The 26,734-nt window shown below is 38.5% G+C and overlaps 1 protein-coding gene across 2 annotated transcripts in view; it reads left to right on the forward strand.

The window, feature by feature from the left end:
• Positions 1–22,659, forward strand: part of LOC124640977 — a 59,237-nt gene extending 36,578 nt beyond the window's left edge. The window contains exons 2-8 of one of the 2 annotated variants that reach the window (XM_047178976.1): positions 13,437–13,559; positions 14,259–14,398; positions 15,425–15,770; positions 16,029–16,389; positions 20,586–20,760; positions 21,141–21,369; positions 21,630–22,659. In XM_047178976.1, the coding sequence (XP_047034932.1) occupies positions 13,437–13,559; positions 14,259–14,398; positions 15,425–15,770; positions 16,029–16,389; positions 20,586–20,760; positions 21,141–21,369; positions 21,630–22,495 (2,240 nt within the window). In that variant the 3' untranslated portion in view covers positions 22,496–22,659. Of the gene's footprint in view, positions 1–13,436; positions 13,560–14,258; positions 14,399–15,424; positions 16,390–20,585; positions 20,761–21,140; positions 21,370–21,629 lie in introns of both variants that reach the window. The other variant, XM_047178974.1, reaches the window with a different exon arrangement.
• The last annotated feature ends 4,075 nt before the right edge of the window (positions 22,660–26,734 follow it).

The following is a 26,734-nucleotide window of genomic DNA, read 5'->3' on the forward strand; positions in this document are numbered from 1 at the left end:
CTTAAACAGCATAAAGGTTTGAGATAGTATTGAGTCATAACCAAACCTTGCAAATCTTTAACATGTTTTGTATTTAGTATAATTATAAGTATAGGCCTCACACCATCCATCATCATAGACGTAATTCGCAAAGTCGTCAACTTGAAATGATAACTGATTTAGTTAATTACTTAGCAGGTCAGAAACCTAGTCTAATTTTGATATCAGTAGGTAGTTCCGTCACTGTAACCTTCTTTTGAGATGGAAAATACTAGATGACCCCTCCCGATGTGGTTGTAGGACAGACTTTCAAACTCATTTTGTTCCTTCTGCAGCTCTTTGCAGTGCCGCGGTAATTCCTTCGAACAACCCCGAAGCCACAGCAGGCGTTACTTAAACCTGCAGTATAATATTTTAAATTGTACATATCACTAACTACGCTTACAACCAGTATTTAGTGAGTTATTGGCCTTTACACAACGCTGTAGGATCATTAGCCACCATTACAGTGTGTTCACCCGGTGATCCAATGACCGTAATCGCAGGGTAACTATCAACACGAATGTAAACGTAAACTATATTATTTCGAACATATACATACTGAGAAATATATTTTGTAGTTTGCTTAAGAAATATCCTTAAGAAAACTATGCACGCTCTAAAATTTTGTTTGAAACGGTCCTAATGTATCTGTTTGTTTCCCTAATAAAATAAAATAAACCGAATCCTATACTTACTAAATATTGTCTTGATCGATGTAGCGGTCACACTCACTTATTAGGTACTCGGTAAGGGACTAGCAAACTTCTAGAGGGTTATTTATGGTAGAATACTACAAAGCTATTGAACGAATTCTTAGTTTGTTTTTGGTGCTAAGTATATCATACAAAATACTCCATATGTCGTAATTTTTTTTCCATAAGTCCACTTACATCTCAGGTGACCGATTTGTGTAATCCAAAACGATGACAAAACTATTATCCCAAACATTGCACCATATACCCAAATCACAAACATTATCATTACAAAATATATACCACCGTAATAACAGCTCATCTAAAATCATTTATACCGTAACAATTATAATCATGAGCAACATTATAATACTGTGACCGTTGACATCCGTGGCAATGACTTTCCCATTGAAATGGAAAGTGACCCCGCGGTATAAACATGATATTTTAACGGCTTCCAATGTCCAGTGAAAGTCGTGATGTCATTGGAATAATTCCAGTGTGACTACTGAACTTATGTGAGACTAGCTGTTGCCCGCAACTTCGTCTGCGTGGGCAATATAGAATCGTCAAAATACTACTTATCCCGTAGGTGCATTCTTTCACGTGACAGTATAATTAGGATTAGCACTTAGCAGTCGCATAGATTCATTGATCAAGGTTGTGTTGTGGATGTGACCATTTATCTAAACAAAAGAAGTAAAGTTTGTGACGTTGTTCAGCCAATTTGGAAAATTATTACGTATATGGTGCGTAAGTAATTTTCACAGGAAACAGCTATAATCAAATAAATATATGTCTACATGCTTTGAGTCTGACAAAGCTGTCATTTGTACATTTTCTGCAGCTGCTGCGACTAATCAGAAGCCAGAAAGTCTGTCAGTCTTACCATGGATATCGTCTTGTGTAGTTGACTGGATTAAAGATAGGTAGATAGGTAGTCGCTCCAAGCAAAATATTGGTACTCAAACAGATTCGGTGACTGGAAGCCAACACCAACATAGTTGGGGAATAGCTGGATGGATGATAAAATGAGTCATCATCATCAGCAGGCGCATAGGGTAGGATAGTTTCACTTACTCATGGTAAGGCTGACCACACATTAGGCGTGCGCGATCTTCGGGCGTGTGAGTAGCGCGGACGTCGCGAGCGCGCTGCGTGAACGTCGCGTTTTGCTGCCCTGCGGCATGTGTGAAGAGTGCAAGCGACGCGCTCGCGGCGAGCACGCGGCGCTCGAGTTGCGTTCTTACCCCTTCGCCTGCTATCCCCGCCGCCCGCTAAACGCCTTAGCAGTTAAACGTCAAGGAGAGCGGCGCGTGCGCGCCGCGAGCGCGCTGCAAATGCCGCAGGGCAGCAAAACGCGACGCTCACGCAACGCGCTCGCGACACACGCGCGGCGCCCGCGCTACTCACACGCCCGAGGATCGCGCACGCCTAATGTGGGGGAGGCCTAAGCCGGGACTCCACCGAAATGTTTGCATTAGTTCACGAATAGGCAAAATGTACGTATCTGTGAGAGTCCACTTCATGTGTTCGTACTTGAAACCTATAGTTTTGCCAAGATTTTCAGAATGTACGCTCGCAATTTGTCATTTCTTGGTAGAGCCAGCAAATCAAAAGAAACATAAGTGTTGTATACTGTGCGTCACTACCGCACACCGGGAAAATTTCGCTCTAGCGGAGGACGTTTATATACCATATTTTGTGTCACACGTAAACAGGACGACAGTAATTATCCACCCAAACACTTTCAAAGATCTGATGAACGAACAAATCAGACCTGACTTGGTCACCTGGGGCCAATCAGAGCTCTATGAAGCGATAATACGCTTTGGCTACTACTGTTATTGTGGTTTCTGAAAATTTATTCACCTCATTCAACGATGAATGTAATTCTGATGGTACTATTAAGAACACTTGCTTAGCGCAGAAGCTGACGTTGGCAGGTCAACTCTTTTGACTTCTCGAATAGGATACCATTGGTTTTTGTGCAATGCACACCTGCAATGCATTTTGGATTAGGATAGGATATAGGTGGATAGGATTTGCAACAGAGAACAATTCTGTCTTTGTGATTAAATGACATCAAACGTAGTTTTATATAAAAGGTGTTTTTTAGGGTTTTTAGACTTGGCTCGGGTCTTACTGAGACTGTTCGTAATCGTGAACAGTGTATTTGCGATCAGAAGTTGAAAGTAAGCATGTCTCTGGTATGCGGCGCGTAATTTGTACGTTTTCAGACGCATAAAGCATTTTACGTGTGTATGGTATTAAATAGAGAGAGCTCCCATTTCTTATCTGCACTTTGTATCTGGGCTTGTTTTTAAAGCTACAGAATCCTACATTACCTTCCTCACGCTTAGCAGCGCTTGCGAGAGATAGATCCTCATTTCTTCTAGGATTAAGTTTACATATTTTGCACCAGAAAAAATAATTGAGGTCTACTTAATACTACTCACTCAAAGTAATTTGTTTTAAGGCCACCACATTAGTGGAAGATAAGCTAAACTATGTTTATGAAAAAATCCTGATATGAACTCCATCTGTAACTTTAAATGATAATTAATTGTTCCACTAAAGTCATCATTTTTGACATAATGTTCAAAAAATAATTTAGATGGCACCGTTTTAAATTTGGCTGAGAACTATTAATTTTCTTTTCATCAAGGTAATAATTATAGTTGGATTTTGATGTGGCACGGCAAACTGACAAACACTATTGAAATGTCTATCGAAAAATTACACTACGTGTTAAAATATGGTGAAATACGGAAAATACACAACTCCATCTGTTGAAATAATAGTCCTCTATAAAGAATGTATGGTGATATTGTCATTTACCACCTCGCTCCTTTGACAAATTTGATGTTTTTTATTTACCACAGATTTAGCACAGATGGAGCTACTTTAACCTTGGCTAAACAAAATTTTCATATTTTTTTTTTCTTCCGAAGATACTTATGAAGGTGTGATTTTCTGTGTAAAGATTAATAATAGGCCGATCAACTAATATAAGTACAACATTCAAATGTACAGTTTTGACAAATAGATTGCGTGTCGTAATATTTTACATCTTGAATTCACAAAATTAATCATATCTTTTGATAGAGTGAATCGATTTCGATGAAACAAAAACTAAGTAATACCCCAAGTTACGTAGAATTTTTGTATATAAGCATTGTCTGCATTTAATTCGTAGATTTTACGTGAATCCCGAACAAACAAACAGATAAACAGACAAACAGACAAACAGACAAACAGACAAACAGACAAAAATGACAAAAATGATGGAAATGGGTTCTGTTAGTTATCCTTTAACATGCTGGCTATTTTTTTTGTCAATTTCTTCAATGTACAAAAATTACTTTTCTACAGATTTATTATATGTATAGAAGATGGAATGGTTCTATACTCCAGAATGGTAAGATTGGATTTACCTTTGATAGGACACTGCAGTTTCCAAATATTTCTGTGACACTGAAATGTTACTATATTGATATGTTATAAAAGATCAATGTGTCATAAAGCTCATTTCGGTTATAAGCACGTCTGAAGGCTATGTGAGTGAATAGGATTAAACCATTTTAGATCAAGTTGCTGGAAAAGATTTTAGTATTTTTTTATCGAAATTCTAGATAACAATTAAAAGCTAGTGAATCTAAGGATGACACATCAATTAAAAATATTTCGCAATCTTATATTGGAGTTATAAATGTCGACTACGACGTTATCTTTGTAGCGATTGCATCAAAATGAATACAAAGGAATATTAAAAACTTCAAGGGTCAAGGGATGGGCCACTTGCTGTCAAAAGCTACTATTTATAATACCTATCAAATGAAACTTTGTAAGCCAACATCCAACAAAGAATGAAGCCGAAATACAAATTATTTGACACCATTCGATGAGAGATCAAAGATCGAGTATCATTCAACTTTAACGGTAAAAATTGACCTCTGAACCTGCAGTATAGATTACACATTAATCAATATCTATAAAAGATGCCATTTATAAATTGTTGGGTATATGAAAGTGTGATTAAAGTCAAAGAGAAAAGATTGGAAGAGTTAAAGTATAAAGAATCAAGATTGGAATTTAGATTCCTATTAAAGTCCTATGATTAAATAGTAGGTAAGTTTACATAATATAGAAATACAAATATACGTAAAAATTATAATACACATTCTTTAGATGTTTTTAGCGACCTAAAATGACGTGATTGAAATCTGAAATGTTAGGTTACATAGCCAGATAGTAAGCTTTAGCCTTCCTGTTTTCATTTTTGTTTTTTTGTTTTTTTTTTTTTTTTTTTTTTTTTTGCATAGAATAGTCCAGACAATAATACCTCCAAGCTAACCGTAATGTTAGCATCATATTTTAGTCAAAACCTAAAGAATGACTCGTCTTTCCCATTGACTTTGTAATCAAGTAAGATATAGAAGACACCATAATTTTCTATTTTCACCAAATTAATTTCCGTTCCTATCGACTAAACCAGTGAAATTAAATCACCCATTGTTTCATCGCTCTATCATTTTTGTCAGTTACAATTTGTGTAATTTTGAAAAGAGTGGATGTATCTTTGAGTTGTTGGTAACAACTGTCACACAATTGATAGCATTATACCACAGTTTAAATATATTATCTTGTAAACAGTTGTGAAGCTACGTATACTAACGTTCGTAATGTCACTCACACATGTGCTCGATGCACGACACTCAGTACAGACCTACTGACAGCACCGATAGCGCCGATAAAAGCTCGTCGATGCACATGTATGTGTGAGTGACATTTTTACGAACGTTAGTAGGTACCTTCATAACTGTACATCTTTATGCTGTGGTGTATCTTTGGCTTGTTGGTAGCAACTGTCACACAGTTGATAGCATTATACGCTGATATGAACGCGATGATTCTTATTGCGATCGTCATTGTGGTTAGTGAGGTTAGCCTATGTATAGTACAGACTTCTGCTGATTTTGGGATTTTGAAGATTTCTGCCATTACTTGGTATAAAGGATCCCAATTTCTTATGTCGAAGTAGATCACGCATCTCGATGAGAGGCTATCAAACGATTTTCTGTTTGTGTTTTTGACCATACAAAATTTTAAACAGTTTCAGATACACTGAAAACAGAGGTACCTTTTTTATGCATTTGTTATAATAACAAAAAATATTACTGATATTGTTTGCTTGAAAGAGCTACTCTCAGGAACTTCTGGATCAGGTATAATAATGATGCTATCTGTTAGATCGTTCGTTTATCAAGAAAGGCTACTGGTTTTAATCCGGGTAACGGGGTAGTTCCCACGGGAATAAGGTGACACCACTGGCGGCATCAAGTCATTACGCTTGTGGCCAATGAACTTATTAATCTCAAAGCCTTTATTTATGGGAATCATCAAATGACTCTTCCCGCTGTGGGTGCCGCGTGAGGGACTGTCAGACTTACATTGACTAAAACCCATCAATTTCCTTTATGTACCAGGGCTGCGGTAACTCTTTCGAATAATCCCGCAGCCCCGGCAGGCTAATCACAAAGTCTGGAAGGTTCCTCACTTAAAATCTATCTATATATTCCACTTTCATCCTTTTGTATAGTTTATCATACAAGTCTAAAGCCTCAATGGTGTACCCTCTAGCACATATTTCACAGATGTCCGTCGGCACGCTTCGTCAATCGCGTTCACGGTTATTTTCACTTTTCACTCAATATACCTAATTTATACTTATTTCTGAACACCATGCTTGTTCAACCGGTTTCTATAAAGTAGAAATTTTGTGACAGCTGCCTTACTGGCTATTAAGGGCGTTTGGAAAATCCGTGTGTTTTATGTTTTCTTTTTTTTATCATTAGCATAGAGCTTAGCCAATTAGTTTACACATATGTGTTTTGGAGCAGCGGTGGTTTCTTTATATACTGTTCCCTCAAAAGTATCATTAAGTTGCATTTTCAGGCGTTGAGCTATTCAAGGTGAAAGGTCAAAAAGACAAACATGCGATGAATTGCAATCTTTGGTTTGAATCCTAAAAATATAAATGCAAATCATCGTAAAATAGCTGTGAATGGTCCGTGCATGGTAAATCGATTCTCTGTTATCGAGCAACATAGTAATCGATAGTAACTGAATACCGATTACTAAATCGAATGGATGTGTTGACCTCACAGTCGAATTAAGTATCGAAAAATCGGATCCGTCTTGCTGTTTGAAATTCGCACAGCTGTTTATTGCAAAATTAGGTATTCTAGGAATCACTATTTATTGTTTTAATTAATAAGAATGCCACGTTAAATGATTAAATCACGCGAGTTTAAATATTCCCATGTCAATTCCCATTCAATTTTATAGCTCTTACCTGCCTTTATTTATCATTACAAGAGATAGGGAATAAGTCTATGTACCTTCGATCAATCATTTAAAAACAATTTTATTTAATAGCCATATTATAGTTCCTCCAACCTCATACCTCTCTCTTCAAAACAAAACGCCTTTTACCTTAAATATATTTGCAAACGCTACACAAACAAGTGAGCCGCCTTTCTCCCAGACATCCGGCAAGCCACGTACCGTACCATTGGTCAGACATTTTTGACACATACATACACACACTACTGTTATATAGGTAGTTAACGTGTCCATATGGTAGTTAGCCACGGATCAATGGCTATAGGCTAGAAGTGGCTGACGGGTGATGTGCAATTACTTCCGAGAAATAATAAGGTGCGTGTGAGTCATCAAACAATTAGGTAAGTTGATAGGTTAACTTGTTTGGCTAGATTTTCTTGCACTGTTGTATGTATGCCTATGAACATGTCATATTGATAGTATGTTAGAGAGGATATCGAATTTTTATTTACATAATATAATTAAATCACTAATTAGAGGCACCAGAAAAACCGGACGTAAACGAAAGTGACAACATCAAGGTAATAAGTGCCTATGCCATATTTGACTCATCTCTGTCAAGTCCGGTCTGTCTCCGGATCCGGATTTAAATCCAGACAGATGAATCACAATCATTGTTATTGTTGCGTGGTTCTTATGAGTCAATAACCTAGGATTTTTGGTTTACAAAACTATGTAAAAAAAAGTCGTGGTGGCCTAGTGGGTAAAGGACCAATCTCTCAAGTATGAGGGCGTGGGTTCGATCCCAGGTCAGGCAAGTACCAATGCAACTTTTCTAAGTCTGTATGTACTTTCTAAGTATATCTTAGACACCAATGACTGTGTTTCGGATGGCACGTTAAACTGTAGGTCCCGGCTGTCATTGAACATCCTTGGCAGTCGTTACGGGTAGTCAGAAGCCAGTAAGTCTGACACCAGTCTAACCAAGGGGTATCGGGTTGCCCGGGTAACTGGGTTGAGGAGGTCAGATAGGCAGTCGCTTCTTGTAAAGCACTGGTACTCAGCTGAATCCGGATAGACTGGAAGCCGACCCCAACAGGATTGGGAAAAAGGCTCGGAGGATGATGAACTATGTATCTACCTATATTTAAGTTACAATATTTTGTCATCTATTACAACTAAGTTAATTACGGAGTTTTTATTTTCTATTATGTACTAATTGAATTCTGCGGTCCTCTTGCGTCCCGAGGGAACTATTACTTCTTTGGAAAAAAGTAGCCTTTCTCCTTTATCAAACTTAAGACTATCTATGAGTGTGTACCAAGTTTCATCGAGATCGGGTCAGTAGTTTTGACTTGAAAGCGAGACAGACAGAGTTGCATTAAGTGTTAACTAAATAGACGGTTTTATGACATCTTCAAATTGTGTAGTCATTACTTTTCCTTTCCAACGTTTCATTTCACGTTTTTGCAACATTCAGATTACAACTTCTATAATAATAACTAGTTAAACCCACTTAGATTCAGTGATTACTGGCGCGGTTCACTCGACGCAACGTAATTAGACTTATCACATCGCCAGACTGTTCAAGTAAGAGTGCTCTGTGGTAATTGTTACAAGAGAAAGATGTCTTTCACGGTAATACCCAGAAATCTTAAATTATGGTAACAAAAAGATGTGGGCATCTGATGCAAATATACAAGCAATACAATGCAGTACCTACACACAAGAATGTACCTATTATTTATTTACAAGTAGTACCTAAAAGCGATAAAATTAAAGACCCATATTTCTATGACAACTTTAGCTTTATATGATAGAAGGCCAAAGTTCCTCTTTTCACAATAATTTGCAAAGATTTTTCTTCGCCTAACAAGTTTTCTTCTAACAGTTGGTGATCATTTCCAATTAATTAACTTTAGTAGCGAAAGTCTATTATATATTCCGTAACATAAAAATATTTCTACGGCTACCAAGATTCATAAAAAAAAAAACATTCCTGCATATTTCATTTCTACTGCCCGCCAAATTATTATTATCCAGCAGCTAATTAAAAGTAGCCAATATTAATTAATAGTCCCATTATGATTAGCATATAGATTCTGACATTATCAATTTTCCATTCAGATAGCTATGACGATTGCAATATATCCGAATAAGTTATTGGGTAAGCAACCTTGAAAGATGTGCTTCTTGAAAGTATATTCCTAACACTATGTCAACACTGTCTATGAATAACATTGCAATGCAAAAATACTAAGGTAGAATCATAAATAATCATTTAAAATTATCTTCAAGGTTAAAGAGTCAAGAGGTGTTAATATTGCAACTGCAGCTACATTGTAGGAGAAAACCGCTATCCTTGGCTTAAACAAAACTTTTGTATGGGTACTTTTTTATATCATGGAAGTCGGGATCTCTAGGTTCCAGATAACTTCCACAGCAGGACAAAGGCCTCCCCTAAGCTTAAAGGATTTGCCCATTCTCATCACGTTGGGAATGTATTTTGGTGAGATACTCAAGTTATGTAGAAGGTACTTCTGATTTTTTTTTTGCCACCTACAGAGAACTTTTGGATAACTAAGTAACTAACTGGGTACATTCTTGTTTATAATCAATCTTCTCTGTAGGTTGTAGGCAACAACCGCTAATTAATGATTGCAACCAACACAAAGCTCTTGAATAAGCGTGCAGATCAAGTGAGCTAAGTAGATTATACTCTATTATAATACTAAGAATAGTAGTAAATAAACAGCGCAATCGTGAGCCGAGCCTATAAAGGCCTTTACAAAGTGAATTAAATAGGTTAAACTGTAGGTGAGTAGATACAGTAATGCCAGGCTGCATAAACTTTGTTTAATTACCAGACATTGTACTGCGCAGCTGAGTAAATGCCTTCGCATTTTTCATCCAAAAACTGTTATAAAAGACTAACACACTACCATTATTAAATACGGTTTTATTTTTTGTCTGTTTGGTTTTCCCGGGGTTTCGCCCGAGTCCCAGGGAAACTTTTCCGTATCCGGGGATAGTCTAGCTAATGGAAGACTTTTTCAAATCGTTTAGGTTATGAACATTTAAAAAAATTATAATAAAATTGGAAATATCTTAAACAAGCTTTCTACAAATCTCAAAAGAAAGATGCATAAACAGTAAATGACATCACAAGCTCATAATATAACCATCTGTATGCGGACGCTTCCCACTGCCCACAAGACACCGTTAGCCACCATTTTAAGAAAGTAAAAGCCACTAACAACGTTATCTCACAAGGTTAAGGAAGTCACCATAAGTTACCTGCTTTAAAATTATACACAAAATAGTATAAAAAGACAGACAGACAGTTTCCGTGTCAGACCTTAATTCTCAGAAATTAATTACATTATTGTTTATTTGCACCATACAGTGTATGAAACTATAGATAATCTTTTGTGTTCCAGTGAATGTAAAACCAATTTGCATTTATCAATCGCTTTACGGTATCTATCATCAGATGATAAGATTAAGAATTCGACATGAATTCTATGGGGTTTATGTTAAAATTCTATCTCTAGTAGTAGTAGTTAGTAGGCAAAACAACAGATAGTCAGGTTATTGAAATCCGTTTAAAATTATTGGGAAGTACCTAGTAACCAAGTCATCGATCCCTCAAGGTACCACGGAAGTGAAGGTTAAGGGTCTGTAAATTGTAACACAATACCTATAATTAAACGGACAAAAAAATGAAACAATTCGTAAAAGGAAGTTAAGGCGTTAATGAAAAAACAAACCATTTATGTAGCCGGCCAGTTGACGAAGGTTTTGTGTGAGTAGGTATTGTAGGCTTTAAAAATGGAAATAGCCTATCTTTGAAAGGCCTACATAATAGACAGTACCTATAGAGGTAATGCTTTACTATAAAACATTGTCTATTCTCTCTGTTTGTGTTTTTAAAGTGAAACTTCTTACCAATTAAGATATTATTTTACATGGAAATTAAAGTGACAAAATAAATAGTTAAAACCAACAATTCCTTTTTTGGCCATCCGCAGTCAGAGTAAAATACAAACAAAACGTTAGTACTTCTCAACCTCTCCTACACTATGACTCAAACTATAGGACGAGGAGAAATCTAGGTCATCCAATATCCTGGACTTGCATACCGCCGGAAAAATGTTCCGTCTGCAATTACCACTTATTATGTTAAGCATTCAGCAATAGGATGCGCGTGAGTCGACTATGTTTTAAGTAGCGAGAGATGATTTAATCAGAGATGTATCCTTGCGTGTTTGGGCTTAAATTGTTGTTATGATTAGAGGAAAATGTAATTGGTTTATTTTTTTAATTGGATAAATATTTTTTAAAATTTATAATAAAGCTATAGTTTGAAAACTAGTTGTTTCGCTCGGTTTTACTTGTATGTTCTTGTATCCTGAGAAACAGTTCCGAATGTTGTTCAGGCATTTTTGCACCTCATGCGGATCAATAAAAATAATAATAAATAAAAGACCAGAAAATGAGGTTTCTATATATCGGGTGTGTCGTTCATAATCAAATTAAATTAAATGCATTAATATACTGGTTAATATATGTCGATTAACACAAAGATAAAAGAAAAATACGTAAAAATAAAAAAAATGATTTTTTCAAACAAAGTAAATGGAATAAAAATGTGCAAAAATTAGAACACCATATAAAAGTCAGTCATTACAAACAACCGAAATTCTCCCTTGAAAACTGACAGCTGTCAACTGATCAAAACATACGATACTCCTAACTTTATTTCTGCTTTACACATGATGTTGTAAATTATAAAAACGAAAAATGACTCCTGTGGTTAAATAAACCACTGAATGGATTAGGTTATTTTTTTTACAATTCGCCATAGAATATCATAAAGTATATGCGATATGATTTAATGTGATTGTGAACGACACACCCGATATACTTATATTACTTCTTCCTCTTTTGTTCTCTTCCCATTGTACATTTATTTGTAAAGGCGGGTCTCTTCATCGTTCTGTTTAATAAAACTAACGACAACATATACATAGGTGTACTCGTACTATCATTTAAATTATCCTACTACAAGCAATAGCAATTGTCTACATTTTTCGACGAATAACAAATTGTTTTTGTGCGTGTTCCATGATAGAAACAGTTAGGTTAAATAATAAATTCCTATTAACATTACGATTTGAAGTGTAACAGCCGATTTCAAATGTTATACAACTATCCAATGTTGTGATTCAAGCAGTTGATGTTCATTCAATAGCACATGGTATGAAGAACGAATACGCAAATAGCTAATTGACTAGCAAAACCAATCATAGAATTTTGTGCTCTAATTTTCTTCATCGAGGTATAAAATTAGGATCTGAAGCAAATTATATAGACGTACTTAAAGCAATCGGCACAAATTCGTGTGATAACTGCCTTTATTGACTTTAAAACTGGTTCGAATTCTCATTGGACTAATCAGAAACAAGGTTTCCTTAATTTTATCCTACAGATTTATATATGGCACTAGAGCTGATTTTTGAATCGTCAGGTAACTTTTATCTAAAAAATATGTTTCACGTTTGACAGGTTTTGTGTAAAAAATATTTCAGACTGCCATATTTATTCCTTACTAGCTTCCGCCAGCGGCTTCGCCCGCGTGGTGTGTTGATAATAAGTAGCCTATGTGTTAATCCAGAGTATCACCTATCTACATACCAAATTTCAATCAAATCGGTCCAGCCGTTTTTGCGTGATTGAATAACAAACATACATCCATGCATTCTCACAAACTTTCACATTTATAATATAAGTAGGATATATTACTGAGATAGAAGTCAATTGATGTTTGAAAAATTACCAATCTTCATCAAATTAGGTAGAGTTTCTATAAATTCAAGCTCAGATCTACAGTAACAGCGCATTGAGTATGTTACTATAAAAATATACCATCCGCTGTATGTTCCAATATGAACGCACCCTCAAGGAAACTGCATATTAAAGCAGACTTCTTAAAAAGAATGGAAACCAACGACCTTGTAGCCTAAATATGTAATTACATCAAGCTATGATTAACTGGGCAATTTTATGCCTACTTTATTACGTTGCTATCATAATATTATTTTTGCTTGAGTGATTATAAAAATAATTTTATTTTTACTACATCAATTACGTTATGACCCTCGAGATTGGAAATTAATTATGCAAAGATTTTTAAGTCATATTATTATGATACTAATTGAAGCCACCTCATAATTATAAATAGGTATTTATTTATTTAATTGGCCCGCAGATTATGACACATCTATCTGTAAAAAATGTTTTTTTCCCCGCGTTACAATGATATGAAACTTCTTGAAGATGAATTTATTAATGGTTTTTTGTTTGTATTTTCAGAAATAGTGCAGCCAACATGTGTACTGGAATCAGATTTCGGTTTCAAGATCAACTGTGCCTTCAAGAAATCTGGCCTGTTCAGGGTGCGGAATCTTGGAGGCATCAAAGCACATGCTAGTTTAGGTGAGTTCACTATAGTAAAATATTTAAAGAAATTAATTTTCGTAGGGAATGGATGATAGTATGACCACTGGCAGAGAGGAATGAAAGTGGAAAGCATATTGCAATGGCACCGAAAACCTTGGGAACACGGCAGGTAGAAGAAGAAGAGGTAATAGACCTCTGTGTAAGTTTTATTGCCATCAAAGACCAGATTCTGAACTCGGGATAGATTTCGAATCTAGTTAAAAAAATAATGGTGTAAATCTAAAATATCTGGTCCCACCAATCTATTGAATTGATTCTATTGACCCATATACCTCCTTGAATGACTCCTATAACAAGTCTAAATCTTTTATCTACAGTACTCATGGTAGTAAGTAATAATCGGCAGTACTCATGGTCACATCATCTTTGCAGTGAAAGTCGGAGGCAATTAGTGGTTTTTGGCTTCTGTTAAAACTTTAGCTGAAATTATGCCGGAGGATATTATATATGAAAATCGTTGTGAGAAAAATAAAAAGCTCGTAATTTTAATCCCGCACGGTATTAACAGAGTTGACGAGATTCTGAAATCATACGTGAATAGCTAAATCACTTCTGAATCTACATTAATCACTAGATTCAATAAAAGTACGATTGGAAGGTTTTTTTTTCTACCATAGTTGCATCATCAGTGTTCTAGTAAACATAGTAAAATATTTACAATTTATCAAATTCCAGGTTTCAGCCTTGGTGACGAGCTGGGTTTCGAGCAGTCTCTAACAAACTTGGACCCCAGCAGAAGAAGATCTGTCAGTGTGAAGAATGGGCCCCCTGCCAACGTGCTTGCTGACCCATCCAGAACTAATGTTAAGCAGGAGGTAAGGTCATTTTGATAATATATTATGAATTAATACAATATCTTAAACTTAATGATTTAATTTGAAACGTCAACCGTTCAGAAGACGAGTTGCAGTCTACACAAAAGGGTAGTAGCCAAAGAACCTTATGTCAAGCCTACGTCTGTCATCTCTCTTCATGATTATCGTGGGAAAAAAATACTCATAACTCTCAATCAATCTTGATTATGTTACTCAAACAGGAGATCCACAAGATATATCAATATTCTGAAAGTTTGCAACGGCTGTTGAATATTAATAAACAAGTCGTTCCCAGATAACATCTGCAAACCATTTTGTAACTTCAATTGATACTGCAATAAAAAATCGATTCTGACTTTGCAATGAACTTTTACATGCGATTGTTAATATTAAACTATTACTTGCGGAATGATTTCGACGCATCGTTAAGAATTGTTATCTTTTGCAAATAAGTCTGTCATTAGTTTAATTATATTAACCTTGACTTATAGAATTCAACTGCAACGAAAAAATCAAGACTATATAGTAAATATGAAAATTATACTAAAAATAACTATCATTATTTAAACCGCAACATGCATTGCAGATTTCAGCAGTACTAGCATCATGTCTAAAATAAGAAGAAATCTCATTGCATTTGGTACAAAATGTGCATCAAGGATTTTACTATTGAATAAGACAATTGTTGCACTTTGTGCTAATGATAGGTCTAGCCAAATGACCTTTAGCTACAGCAATAATCACATTTTTATTCTTGTCTTTTTCTATTTTTAGACACCTTGACCAATTTAGTATGTTATGCATCGGAATGTCAGTTTGTATGCAACGTAAATGTGTAATCAAGAAATGGTATCCTCTCGATCTAGGTTATGTAATTCTTCATACGTAACTGAAATTTTGATCAATAGTAAAGATATCCTTACTGGGTTTACATGAAAATACAAATTAGAGAATACAAGTTTAAATTAGCCTTGTCGCATCATTCATTTCGCTTCGTTATTTTAATTCGAATATTTCTGATTTCAGAAGCGCGGTAAACAAAACAGGATCATGCGTCCAATGGCGCCCACTAATAGGCCCAACCAATCTGCCATGGACAAGCTGACCAGTCTGCACCGAAGAGTTTCTACCACCATGCAGCCCATCATAGTCCAGGCTCCTGTAGAACCGACCGTTGCCAAGCCGGCACCAACCATCATCAAGCCAGTACCTACTATCACCATGGCCAAACCTATGCCCATGGGAATACCAGCCTTTAAACCTCTACCGCCGAAAGAAGACACCCTCACCGTTCTACCTATAACACCAACAAGAAAAGTCTACACACCACTGCAAGTCCCACAATCCAAGGGCCCAGGACTCGCATACCAAAGTGAGCTATACCCATCACACAACCAAATATCAAAAATGGTATCACAAATGACTGCAGACCAGTTCTCACCAATCAAATTCACACAAGCCCCCGTCATTGTAGAACCTCCAAAAGTTTACTCCATGACAACCGTCAATCCATTCGTACCCATGCCACCTTCTCAAGCTATATCACTCATACCCGCTCCAATATTCAAAGAACACAGACCTTACTCACCTAATTCTATCATCCAAAAGAATCCTCTTTCTAACTTTGTAGATCCCGTTCCCCATCAAGTGCACGATATCGCAAACAACGTCGTGTATAACACGAAGAAGGTTGACGACTACAATTCTATAACTGGTTATGGAGACGACACAGTGTTGAAGTTTAATAAGGAGGAGATAAATTCGAAGATAGCAGAGATTGCTAAAGCTGGGAATATTTCTATGGAGGCTGTTGAGGCGGCGATAGCGTTGAGACAGCAGCAGCTGCTGAGCAAGTACGCGAACATCCCGGTACCGGCACCTACTACAACGTCGTCGACGACTACCACGACGACGGAACAGCCCTTCGTGTTCCAACAGGAGCCTGAACCTGAAATATTGACTGCGGCGATACCACAGAAGCCGCCGAAGAGGTTTGTATCCGTGTCGATAGTAAAATATTTGAGTTGTAAAAATGATCATTTTGAAAATAGTTTTAGATGATGTCAGTAACGAAAGCAACAGGCTTTGAGCCAAACCCATTTTAATTATAGACGAACGTTACCTATTTCCAGCATGTTAGTATGAAATGTTGTACTGTTAATCTATAACTTTTGTTGTATTTAGTTTCAATGGAGGATCGACAAATCGAGTAAGGTATACTTAGATTTCAAAGTGGTAAAATAGGGTACATACATATACAAGCTGTTGATTTGCATCCGTGCCATAGTCAAGGACGTAATTATGCTAGTGATTCTCGACCCAAATCAACCAAAAATTTGGTACGTAATTTTTTTTAAATTATTGTTTTTCCGAATTCCGTCTATGTCATCTAGCCGTATTTAAACTTGGCGTGTGTGTTACTGGCCTTAAAACCGTGCTACGCCCTCACACAAACGCAAACACAAATAATACGCAACGATCATTCGTAAATTTCATTCATAAAATTGGATTACCTCTGAAATACTACGACATTACAATGACAAAAAAAGCAGTGCATATTAGTTATTTCCCATCTACTGTAATTCCAATCGATTATTTACGTACTTTATGTCCTCCTCCTGAACTATGGCACAAATGCAAATCAACACCTTGTATAACAATGCTTGCAAGTACCATGGTATAGTTTGTCTTTTACCAAAATCACAAGTGGTACGCTGCAAAGGGATATCTATAGTTCTTATCATTTTTATCCGTAAGAAAAATTGATTGGAGCAACTTTATATTTCTATAATATATTATGTATGTTTGTGTTTAATTTATATTTATGGTTTTTTTATTGTTTTATGCTTATCATATAAATCAGGATATATGGAATATTTGTGCTGCATGCTCATCATCAGCCTATCGCAGTCCACTGCTGGACATAGGCCTCTCCAAGTGCACGCCACTGAGATCTATTTTCGGCTTCTCGCATCCAGCTCCTGCCAGCCGTCTTGCGCAAGTCATCACTCCACCGTGCCTGAGGACGTCCTACACTACGTTTGCCGAGGCGTGGTCTCCACTCTAGAACTCGTTTACCCCAACGGTTATCGGTTCTTCGGCTAATATGGCCAGCCCACTGCCACTTCAGCTTGCTGATTCGGTAGGCTATGTCGATGACCTTGGTTCTCTGACGGATTACCTCATTTCTGATGCGATCCCTCAGAGAAACGCCGAGCATAGCTCTTTCCATAGCCCGCTGAGCGACTTTGAACTTGTGGACCAGCTGTACCGTCAGTGTCCACGTTTCGGCTCCGTAAGTCATGACAGGTAGGACGCACTGATTGAAGACTTTTGTCTTTAGGCACTGTGGGATCGACGATGTTAGGACTCGACGTAGCTTCCCAAATGCAGCCCAACCCAACTGAATTCTCCTATTCACCTCGTCCTCAAAGTTGTTTCTACCTAACTGCAATGTCTGCCCGAGGTATACATATTTCCGAACAACTTCGAGAACGGCGCCGTGTATCGCAATCGGTTCCGGTAGAACATGTTCATTGAACATGACCTTGGTTTTGTCCAAGTTCATCCGTAGGCCGATGCGTAGAGAAGATTCAGCCAGGTCGTTCAGCATCTGTTGTAGGTCCTGCAGCGTTTCCGCCATGATGACGATATCGTCAGCAAATCTCAAGTGAGAGATGTGTTCTCCATTGATGTTGATGCCGCGTCCTTTCCAGTTCAGCGTCTTGAACATATCCTCCATTGCATTAGTGAACAGTTTCGGGGAAATAACATCCCCTTGTCTCACTCCTCGATGCAACGGTATGGGCCTTGTTTGCTGATTCTGTACTTGGACGGACATTGTAGCGGCTTCGTAAAGACATCTCATCACTTGGATGTATCGCCAATCTACTTGACAACGCTGCAGGGACTCCAGAACAGACCAGATTTCAACCGAGTCAAAGGCCTTCTCATAGTCCACAAATGCTAGACACAGGGGCTGATTATACTCTTCGGTCTTCTGTATAATCTGCCGCACTGTGTGGATGTGGTCTATGGTGCCATATCCGCTCCGAAACCCAGCCTGCTCCGGTGGTTGGAATTCGTCGAGTCTTCGCGCAAGTCGGTTCGTGATCACTCTTGAGAACAGCTTATATACGTGGCTTAGGAGGGAAATGGGTCGATAGTTCTTCAGCTGGGTTTTGTCTCCCTTTTTGAAGAACAGGACGACAACACTCCTACTCCACGCCTCTGGAGTTCTCCCTTCAAACAGGACGGCATTAAAAAGCTTCTGGAACTCCCCCAGTACGGGCTTACCTCCTGCTTTTAAAAGCTCTGTTGTAATGCCATCCTCGCCAGGGGCTTTTCCATTTTTGAGCTGTCTCAGAGCGATCTCGATTTCGCCACTGCTGACTTCTGGCAGGTCTTCGGTGAAATGGCGTGTTAATGTGGCTCTAGAATCCTCATTTCCGGGATCAGGTCGAGATGCATGCGATGCGTATAACCGGCCATAGAAATTTTCCACTTCCGAAAGGACTGCCGGCACCGAAGAAACGACTTCTCCACTTGTTGTGGTCAGCTTCGTCAAGTGGCTTCTTCCAAGAGATTGTACGAACACCTTTGACCCCCGATTCAGCTCAATTGCTCTTTCAATGGCAAGAGTATTGGAGCACCGGAGGTCGCGTCGTACGTGCTTGTTGATCTCTTGGTTTAGAGCCCGCTTAGCTGACGAAGTGACAGGCGGGTTTTCACGTCGTTTCTTCATAAGCCCTAATGTCTCTTCCGAAAGCTTTGATTTCTTGCCCTTACGCTGCATGTTACAGAATCGCGAACCTTCCTCCCTGAGGATCCGAACCACATATTCATGGTTCTGGTTAACGTCTGTTGTGGTTTCCACGGCGGCAAATCGGTTCTCCAGATTTGACTGGAACGTTTCAGATCCTGTCATGGTTTGGAGCAGTGTTGGTCGGAGCCTGGCCTTCACCAGACGGAAACGTTCGGCCTTGAAGTTGATATTCAGAGAGCCTCGGACAAGTCGGTGATCGCTCCCGGTATTAAACCTATTGATCACGGAGACGTCTCTGAATATGTGCTTCTTGTTCGTCATGATGAAGTCAATCTCATTTTTAGTCATAGTGTCGGGGCTTTGCCACGTCCACTTCCTTTGGGGCTGCTTTTTGAAAAAGGAGTTCATCAAAAAGAGCCCCTCGCGTTCGAGGAAGTTGACGAGCATTTGCCCCCTATGATTCCTGCTTCCAAATCCATGGGATCCTACTGCCGATTCGCCGCAAATCTGTACTCCCACTTTAGCGTTAAAGTCCCCCATGACAACGGTGTAATGGGTCTTTGTAGTGAAGTGGAGGGCCCTTGATATATCATCAAACATATCCTCCACTTCATCGTCTGAATGTGTCGAGGTCGGTGCGTACACTTGCACTACCTTGAGGCTATACCTGTCGGTGAGCTTTATGATAAGGTACGCTACCCTGTTCGACACACTAGACACCTCCACAACGTTATCAGCTAGGGACTTATTTACCAGAAACCCAACGCCACCTTGGGATTGTTGGTCTCCCTCTCGGAAGTACATTAGGTGACCTGATTCGAGGGTTATGGTGTCCTCCCCCTCTCTTCGAACTTCACATAACCCTAATATATGCCACCTAATCTTCCCAAGTTCCACCTCGAGTTGCGCCAGATGCGAGTCAAGCCGCAGCGTGCGGCCGTTGTACGTCGCAAGAGTAAGTTGTGTTTGGTGGCCTCCCGTAACCCGGAGATTCTTCGCACCCCCTGTCCCGCCGTAACCACGGTCGCCACCGTGACCGGGAATAGCGGGACTGCCGGGAACTAGGGGCCGTGGCTTTTTCGTTCTGCACATTGAGGAATTTAGCCTACTGCTATCACGCTGGCCAGACGGGTTGATAGAGGGTTTTTTTCGAGTTTTCCTTCTCTCGCACGGTGTTCGGTGCATTTTTGACGACTTCTACGACACCCACTGGAAGAAGGGGGTAGCGACACATGTATTCTTAAGCCGTCGCTGCTCATGGGACACAAAAGGTGTTAAGTCCTAATACTTAATTATTATAAGTATAAAATCTGAGCAATATTTTATAATCCTTTACAAATATTTGGGACGATGACACAAATGCTTGCCTCCAAACAACCAACAGTCCTAAAATAATTAAAATAAATACGAACAAATTCCCAGATTCCCAATATCGGGCAAGGTAATGAACGCTCCCCGCGAGTACTACCCGGTGGGCTACGAGAAGAACTTCGATGACCACTTCCAGTCCAAGGTGGATCTGCCGGAGACCAGCTTCCACTGCGGCGACCAGAAGTACTTCCCGGGGTTGTACGGCGATGAGAGTCTTGGGTGTATGGTGAGTGTGTTATACAGAAGTAACTAGATGAGTAAATAAATGAGAGAAACCTGGTACATATAGTAGGATAAACACGATTCCAAAGGGCAACATTTCATTCATAGTCTTAAATAAAGATACCCGAATAACTAGTTCTAGTTCATGGACTTATTTAATCTTAAGCTGTTACCCACAGTTCCACCTACTCAAGGTTCTTTTTCAGGTTGTAGGCTATCTATGTACAAAATTTTATTTAATTCTGTTCAGTAGTTTTGACGTAAAACTGGACAGATAGATAGTTACTTACTTACTGGACAGATACTTAGTTAAATTTATACATAAGGATCCAAAAATATACATTCAGTATTAATCCCTCAAAACATCTAATTTCTCAATTCCAGGTGTTCCACGTCTGTGCCCTTACAGACGATGGTCTCGTCATGAAATCCTTCCTCTGTCCTGAGTCCACACTCTTCGACCAGACCATCCTCAAGTGCAACTGGTGGTTCTACGTAGACTGCAAGAATACTAAGAAACTCTACGACACGAATATACCCGTGTCTAAGAGCTACCAGCTCATGAAGGCACTTACTTTCTTCTCGTCTTATAAGAAGGAGATGCAGGAGGATGGTAAGAATACATTTTATCTTATTATATAGCCAAGATTTTTTCAACTGGTTGTGACTGTGTATGCATTTGATCTCCAGATTTCAAAGGCTGAATGAAACTTAGTTCAACCCTAAAAGACTGTCCGGAACGACAGTCAAGCTTCATCACAATTTTAGGAATAGGATGGCCCTAGTTAATAAATTATCTTGCTATATGAAAATACCTGCCTTATGTACTACATGCCATAAACTTTAATAATCAGTCTATGTTTTTTTTTCTAGGTCAAAAAACAAGTCCTGAAGACGTGGACGGTATTAAAGAAGCTATGTCTATTCTTCAAAGTCCTGATGCTCCGCTGCCAAGCGCATCAGCTCAACCTAACGGTGCAGATGTAGCTGCTCTTGTTAATTCTGCAGCTGTTTCCAACACTGGCAACACACAGAATACTGCAAGCTCAGCAAACTATGTTCAATTCGTTACTCCAACTCCACTCATTGATGAAAGAAATCGTAAAACAACCACAGAAGCGGCCCCCGTATATAGGGGCACAAGAACATTTGGTGCAGCAAAAACTGCAAGGAGAAACACAACCTCAGCTGAAAATACTTCAGACTTTAAACTGATTACTGTTAACGCTGGTATTAACATCGCTAATGGAAATGTAACAGAAAATGATTCAAGGGAAAAGAAGCATAGAAGACGTATGACATTAAAAAATAATAACCCTGTAGTACACACTACTACACCTTCTACTACTACTACATCAACTACGACAACACAAAAACCTGTCGTAACCACACCAAGCGTAGAAATAATAAAACAAGATATACAACCAATAGAAAATGTTGAAAGACAGGAAAAATTAACAGATCAAATTGAAGATGTGAACCCTAACGAATCTCATACAGCTCCAATCAGAAGGTTTTATAGATCAAGTGCAGAGAAATATGAAGATAAAGAAATGGCTATAGTGAATAATGAAAAAGTACAGATTGTAAGACCGACATCACATTCAAGATTAGTGGGAGCCTTCCCTTCGCCCAGTGCGGCGATAGCTAAACTTGACGAAGCAGTTTTAGGTAAACTAAGGACGAAGAAACACGCAATTACAATAGTAACGCCTGAAAAACATAGTCCAAAAACGTAGTCGGAAATTAGTCAATTTGTTAAGTGTCATAAGTAAGTTATTTATTTCGCCAATACGTGTGGACATGTGTTTGCTCAATTTTTGTACTTTTATAGTAGTCTAGTTGAATGGAGTCAAGTGATATTACGGTGTATGTTAGTTATTTAGTAAATTTTCCTAATTTCTACGAGTGTTTCATTTTAACTATCAATTTTATTTACACTATTTGATTTCAACTCCCGAAAAATTGTACTGCGGATCTAACAGATATGTAATGAGTAAGGAATAAAACAAATATCTGGGTAAAAATATATCATTAACAAATTACTTTATTACAAAATACAAATCACATTTAACAAAATCATTTTTGAGGACCTATTTTTTAGATTTTACAAGACAAGATAGTAATTTTTCACAAATTAAGGGGCCGAAGACAATGATACCAGCTGCCGCAAGGGCGGTTGCACAACTCATACAAATCATTGTAAATGGTGGAAATAACCAGTTTAAACCTGCGCAGTAAGGTTCTGCAACCCAATTAATTTTAACAACTAGACTACCCAAATTATTAGACTGAGACACGAAACAATAACTGTAGTATTCCCGTCCTGAGCACTAGTCAACTTAAAACTTGCCGTTTACCATAAAATTCTGGATCAACCAAGGTTACCTGTGCGTCCAATTTCTACTAAAATTGAGGTCTCTTGAAAATTAGAATTCAGAATTTTGGTATTCTTGGTCAAAACCAGCTTCTTGAATCTCCAAGTATCGTTTAGAATTGTAAGACAAGTGATCAGAACGGCATACCACAGTCAGGACACACGGGTACGGCAGGACAGTTGCATTTATTGCGGAATATTGTTCGCGACCATAAAGGTATGCACGAGATCAGTGCACACGCTCCGACAACAGTCAGCAACGATATGCAAATCATGCATCCGTATCTTCAGGTCTCCTCTGAAACAAGAAAAAAACCATGAAATAGATAAACGAAATAAAATATAACAGTATCTTAAAGAAGAACAGTTTTCAAATAGGCAAACGATACTTGCTTTACACAATTTTAAATGAATAGGTACAGACGATTTTTAAAACATCACAATATTTTAGTTCTCGTCACGTTGTTTTTTGGTTTTCAATGTTTTGGTTATATTTTAAAAGGGGGCTTCTAATCTAGTTTACGAATGTTTAAGTTTGAGAAAATCTAGAAATTCATTCGCCTACCTAAGATAGAAGATAAAGCTAAGATATTCTGTTGAACAACAACAACAAGCAAATGTGTAAAGAGAAGTTTTATATTAAAACCGAGGGAGAACCGAGTTCAATTTAGGCCCGCTAAAGCAATGATATAGGAGCTAACCAAAAAAAAAAAACAACAATATAAAGTGACATCAATTTATTACATTACAAAGGTACGGGCACACACAATTTATAATGGTAATCATCGTTTACTTTTGACGAAACATTTTAGAAGCTTGTCACAGAGCAGAGGACCGCATGCTATACAAGTCGCTGCCACCAGGGCTGTTGCACAACTCATACAAATCATTATAAATGTTTTAATGACACACTCGAGAACAATATTATTCCATCCAAAGTATCTACCTAAGAAATAGACAACTTAACTTCTCTTGGTTTTTTTACCACCTGATTTTGAATCACACGCGCAGGTTTTCAACCAATAATGCTGGGTGCAATAGCCCAAAATTCTCAGGACTATAGCAGCGGCAATCAGGATCCGTATTGATATGCAAATCATTGGCTCTGAAACAAAAGAGATTTATATAAGGAGAGACAGAATACAAAAGAGAACATAATGACAAATAATTTAATAAGCTTGACGAACTTAACGTAAGCGTCATGCGGGACGATGCTTCAGACATATTCAACACAAAGTAAATTGATAAAAATGTTGAAACAGATAAAAAGGTATTTGGAGCACAAAAACGGAACATAAATCTAAAATAAAACAGACGAAATTATTTCATTATTGAATATAATTCAAGATGAGCATACACAGTCATCATGTTCATGTACAAGTGAATCCTTTTTGGGGGCTCGTTGTCAGGATTTTTTCCTTTTACTAGTTAAACAACACAAAACTCTTTCACATATTAAAGGTCCAAGCACAATCAGCCCAATCAAAGTGATGAACGCTCCACAACTGACACAAACCATCTTGGGGACTTTTTACGTTATCCAAGAATATAATCTTTCGTAATAAAAGGCTTAGTTAACGGCAGCTTGAGATTTGCTTTTCATACCACACTCTTTGCACTTTTTGCGAGGCCACAATAATCTCGCTATATAATTGACAGCGAGTTTGGCGCCGAGAAAGAGCGCCGCGCCGCTAACCACAGCAGACACTGGGCCGTAAACCATACAATCTGAAACAAAAATCGAAGTAATTTTGGAAAACGATAGGATATTACAAAAAGTAGTAAATGGTGCTTATCTTGGATCTTGTTGGTACTTTTCTTCTACAGTCTGAATACACTTCACAAGTCAACGAAATGCACTGACATTTTCAGAGGATTAAGCAGTTGTCATGTCACAAAGCTATATCCAAATCCCGGTTTAAAAAAATGTGTTATAAGAAAAGTTCAGCAATTTCTTGGCAAAGTTTTGCTCTTGTAACTTGTAACAAAGAAAATATTTTACTTACTTACATGCAAAAGCCAGTTATTCTTTGACAATTTTGCTATCATGGGATAAACTAGACGCCGAAAGATAATCCCGATATCAAGATTATCCTAGCGACATTCCACAATAATTTAACACGCATATTGTTTTTACGAGTATTTTATTCACATGAAAATTTTCGCTCGATTTATGACACAAATGGAAACATCACACCATTTTCTAAATTTAAAATTTCTTCATAAAACTCTGTCAATGTCATAGCGTCATGATTTTGAGAAGGTTGGTTAAGAATTTGTTAACATAAAGAAGGACTAACTGTCCCCCGTGGTTCCACTCGCGTCCTTACGGAACTTCTTTCTGTATTCGGTTGGTCTAGTGGTCGCAAGCGCGGCTGCTGTGCTCGAGGTCTGGGGTTCGATTCCTGGGTCGGGCCGAAATCGCTTTGTGGGTTTTCTTAAACTTGCACAAAGCAGCCCGTAGTCTGGAAGTTGGTGATTGATTCACCCGTGCATTGGAGAGCACGTAAATGTCGGTCCCGCGCCTGATCTCTTTCCGGTCGTGTCGGATTGCCGTCCCATCGGGTTATGAGAGTGAAGGAATAGGGAGTGCACTTGTGTCTGCGCAAATGGTCGTGCACTATAATATGTCCTGCGCAGCTAGCTGATCTCCTTAAGTGAGAACAGCCGCCGTGGTCGAAATTGACCGTGGACGCCATTTTTTATTCGGATAAAAAGAAGCTTATGGCCTGTCTCAGGCTCTAGGTATTTAAATCAGTTTAGAGGTTTTGTTGTGGAAGCTTAACCGACAGACGAAGTGTCTTTCGCATTTACACTATTAAGTAATGACAAGGATTAAAACCTCCTTTTCCAAGTATTTAGAGTGTTTATCGTAAGGGTGCGTCCACATCTGGCGAATGTGCCGCGAATGTGCAGCTCGCGAGCCGTTTGCGACCTGCCCGCGAGCTGCGCGCGTGCATTTTTGTTCGTGCGCCGCTTCTGCGCCGCCCGCGCGCAGTTCGCGCGCGACCTAAGCGCCGCACGCGATCAGCGCGCAGGCGGCGCGCGACGCGCTCTTTATTAAATAATAAACGGAACTGTAAGGGCGAGAACTGAGTGCGCGCAGATCGCGCGCCGCTCGCGCGCTCTATACGAGCCTTGCATGAGTTGCGCTAAAGAGGCGCACCAAGCTATTGCAGTGACTGCACGCGCGCAGCTCGCGGGCAGGTTGCAAACGGCTCGCGAGCTGCGCATTCGCGGCACATTCGCCAGATGTGGATGCACCCTAATGATCACATACTGCGATTTTTGGGTTAAATGCTGATAGAGAACAAGAAAATTTGGCCTGATTAAATAAAAGCTGTCTATACCACCTACATAAGATCGGAGGTACAGTTATCGAGATTAGCTGGTTATCGCACCGCCTCAACCGAGTCCTGGGAGAATTTCTCGCACCTGCATAAAATACTAATCCCATCCAGGAATAATCTAGGTTTCCAACAATGACTATATTGCCTACACCTATATTTTGAATCGGTTCAGTCAAATCTTCTCCCTTTATATAATTTATTTTATTCCATCTTATATGTTTCCAACTGCTAAAAGCCAAAATGACGAAGTC

The sequence above is a fragment of the Helicoverpa zea genome, chromosome 21 (assembly GCF_022581195.2).
Source record: "Helicoverpa zea isolate HzStark_Cry1AcR chromosome 21, ilHelZeax1.1, whole genome shotgun sequence".
Taxonomy (NCBI): Eukaryota; Metazoa; Arthropoda; class Insecta; order Lepidoptera; family Noctuidae; genus Helicoverpa; species Helicoverpa zea.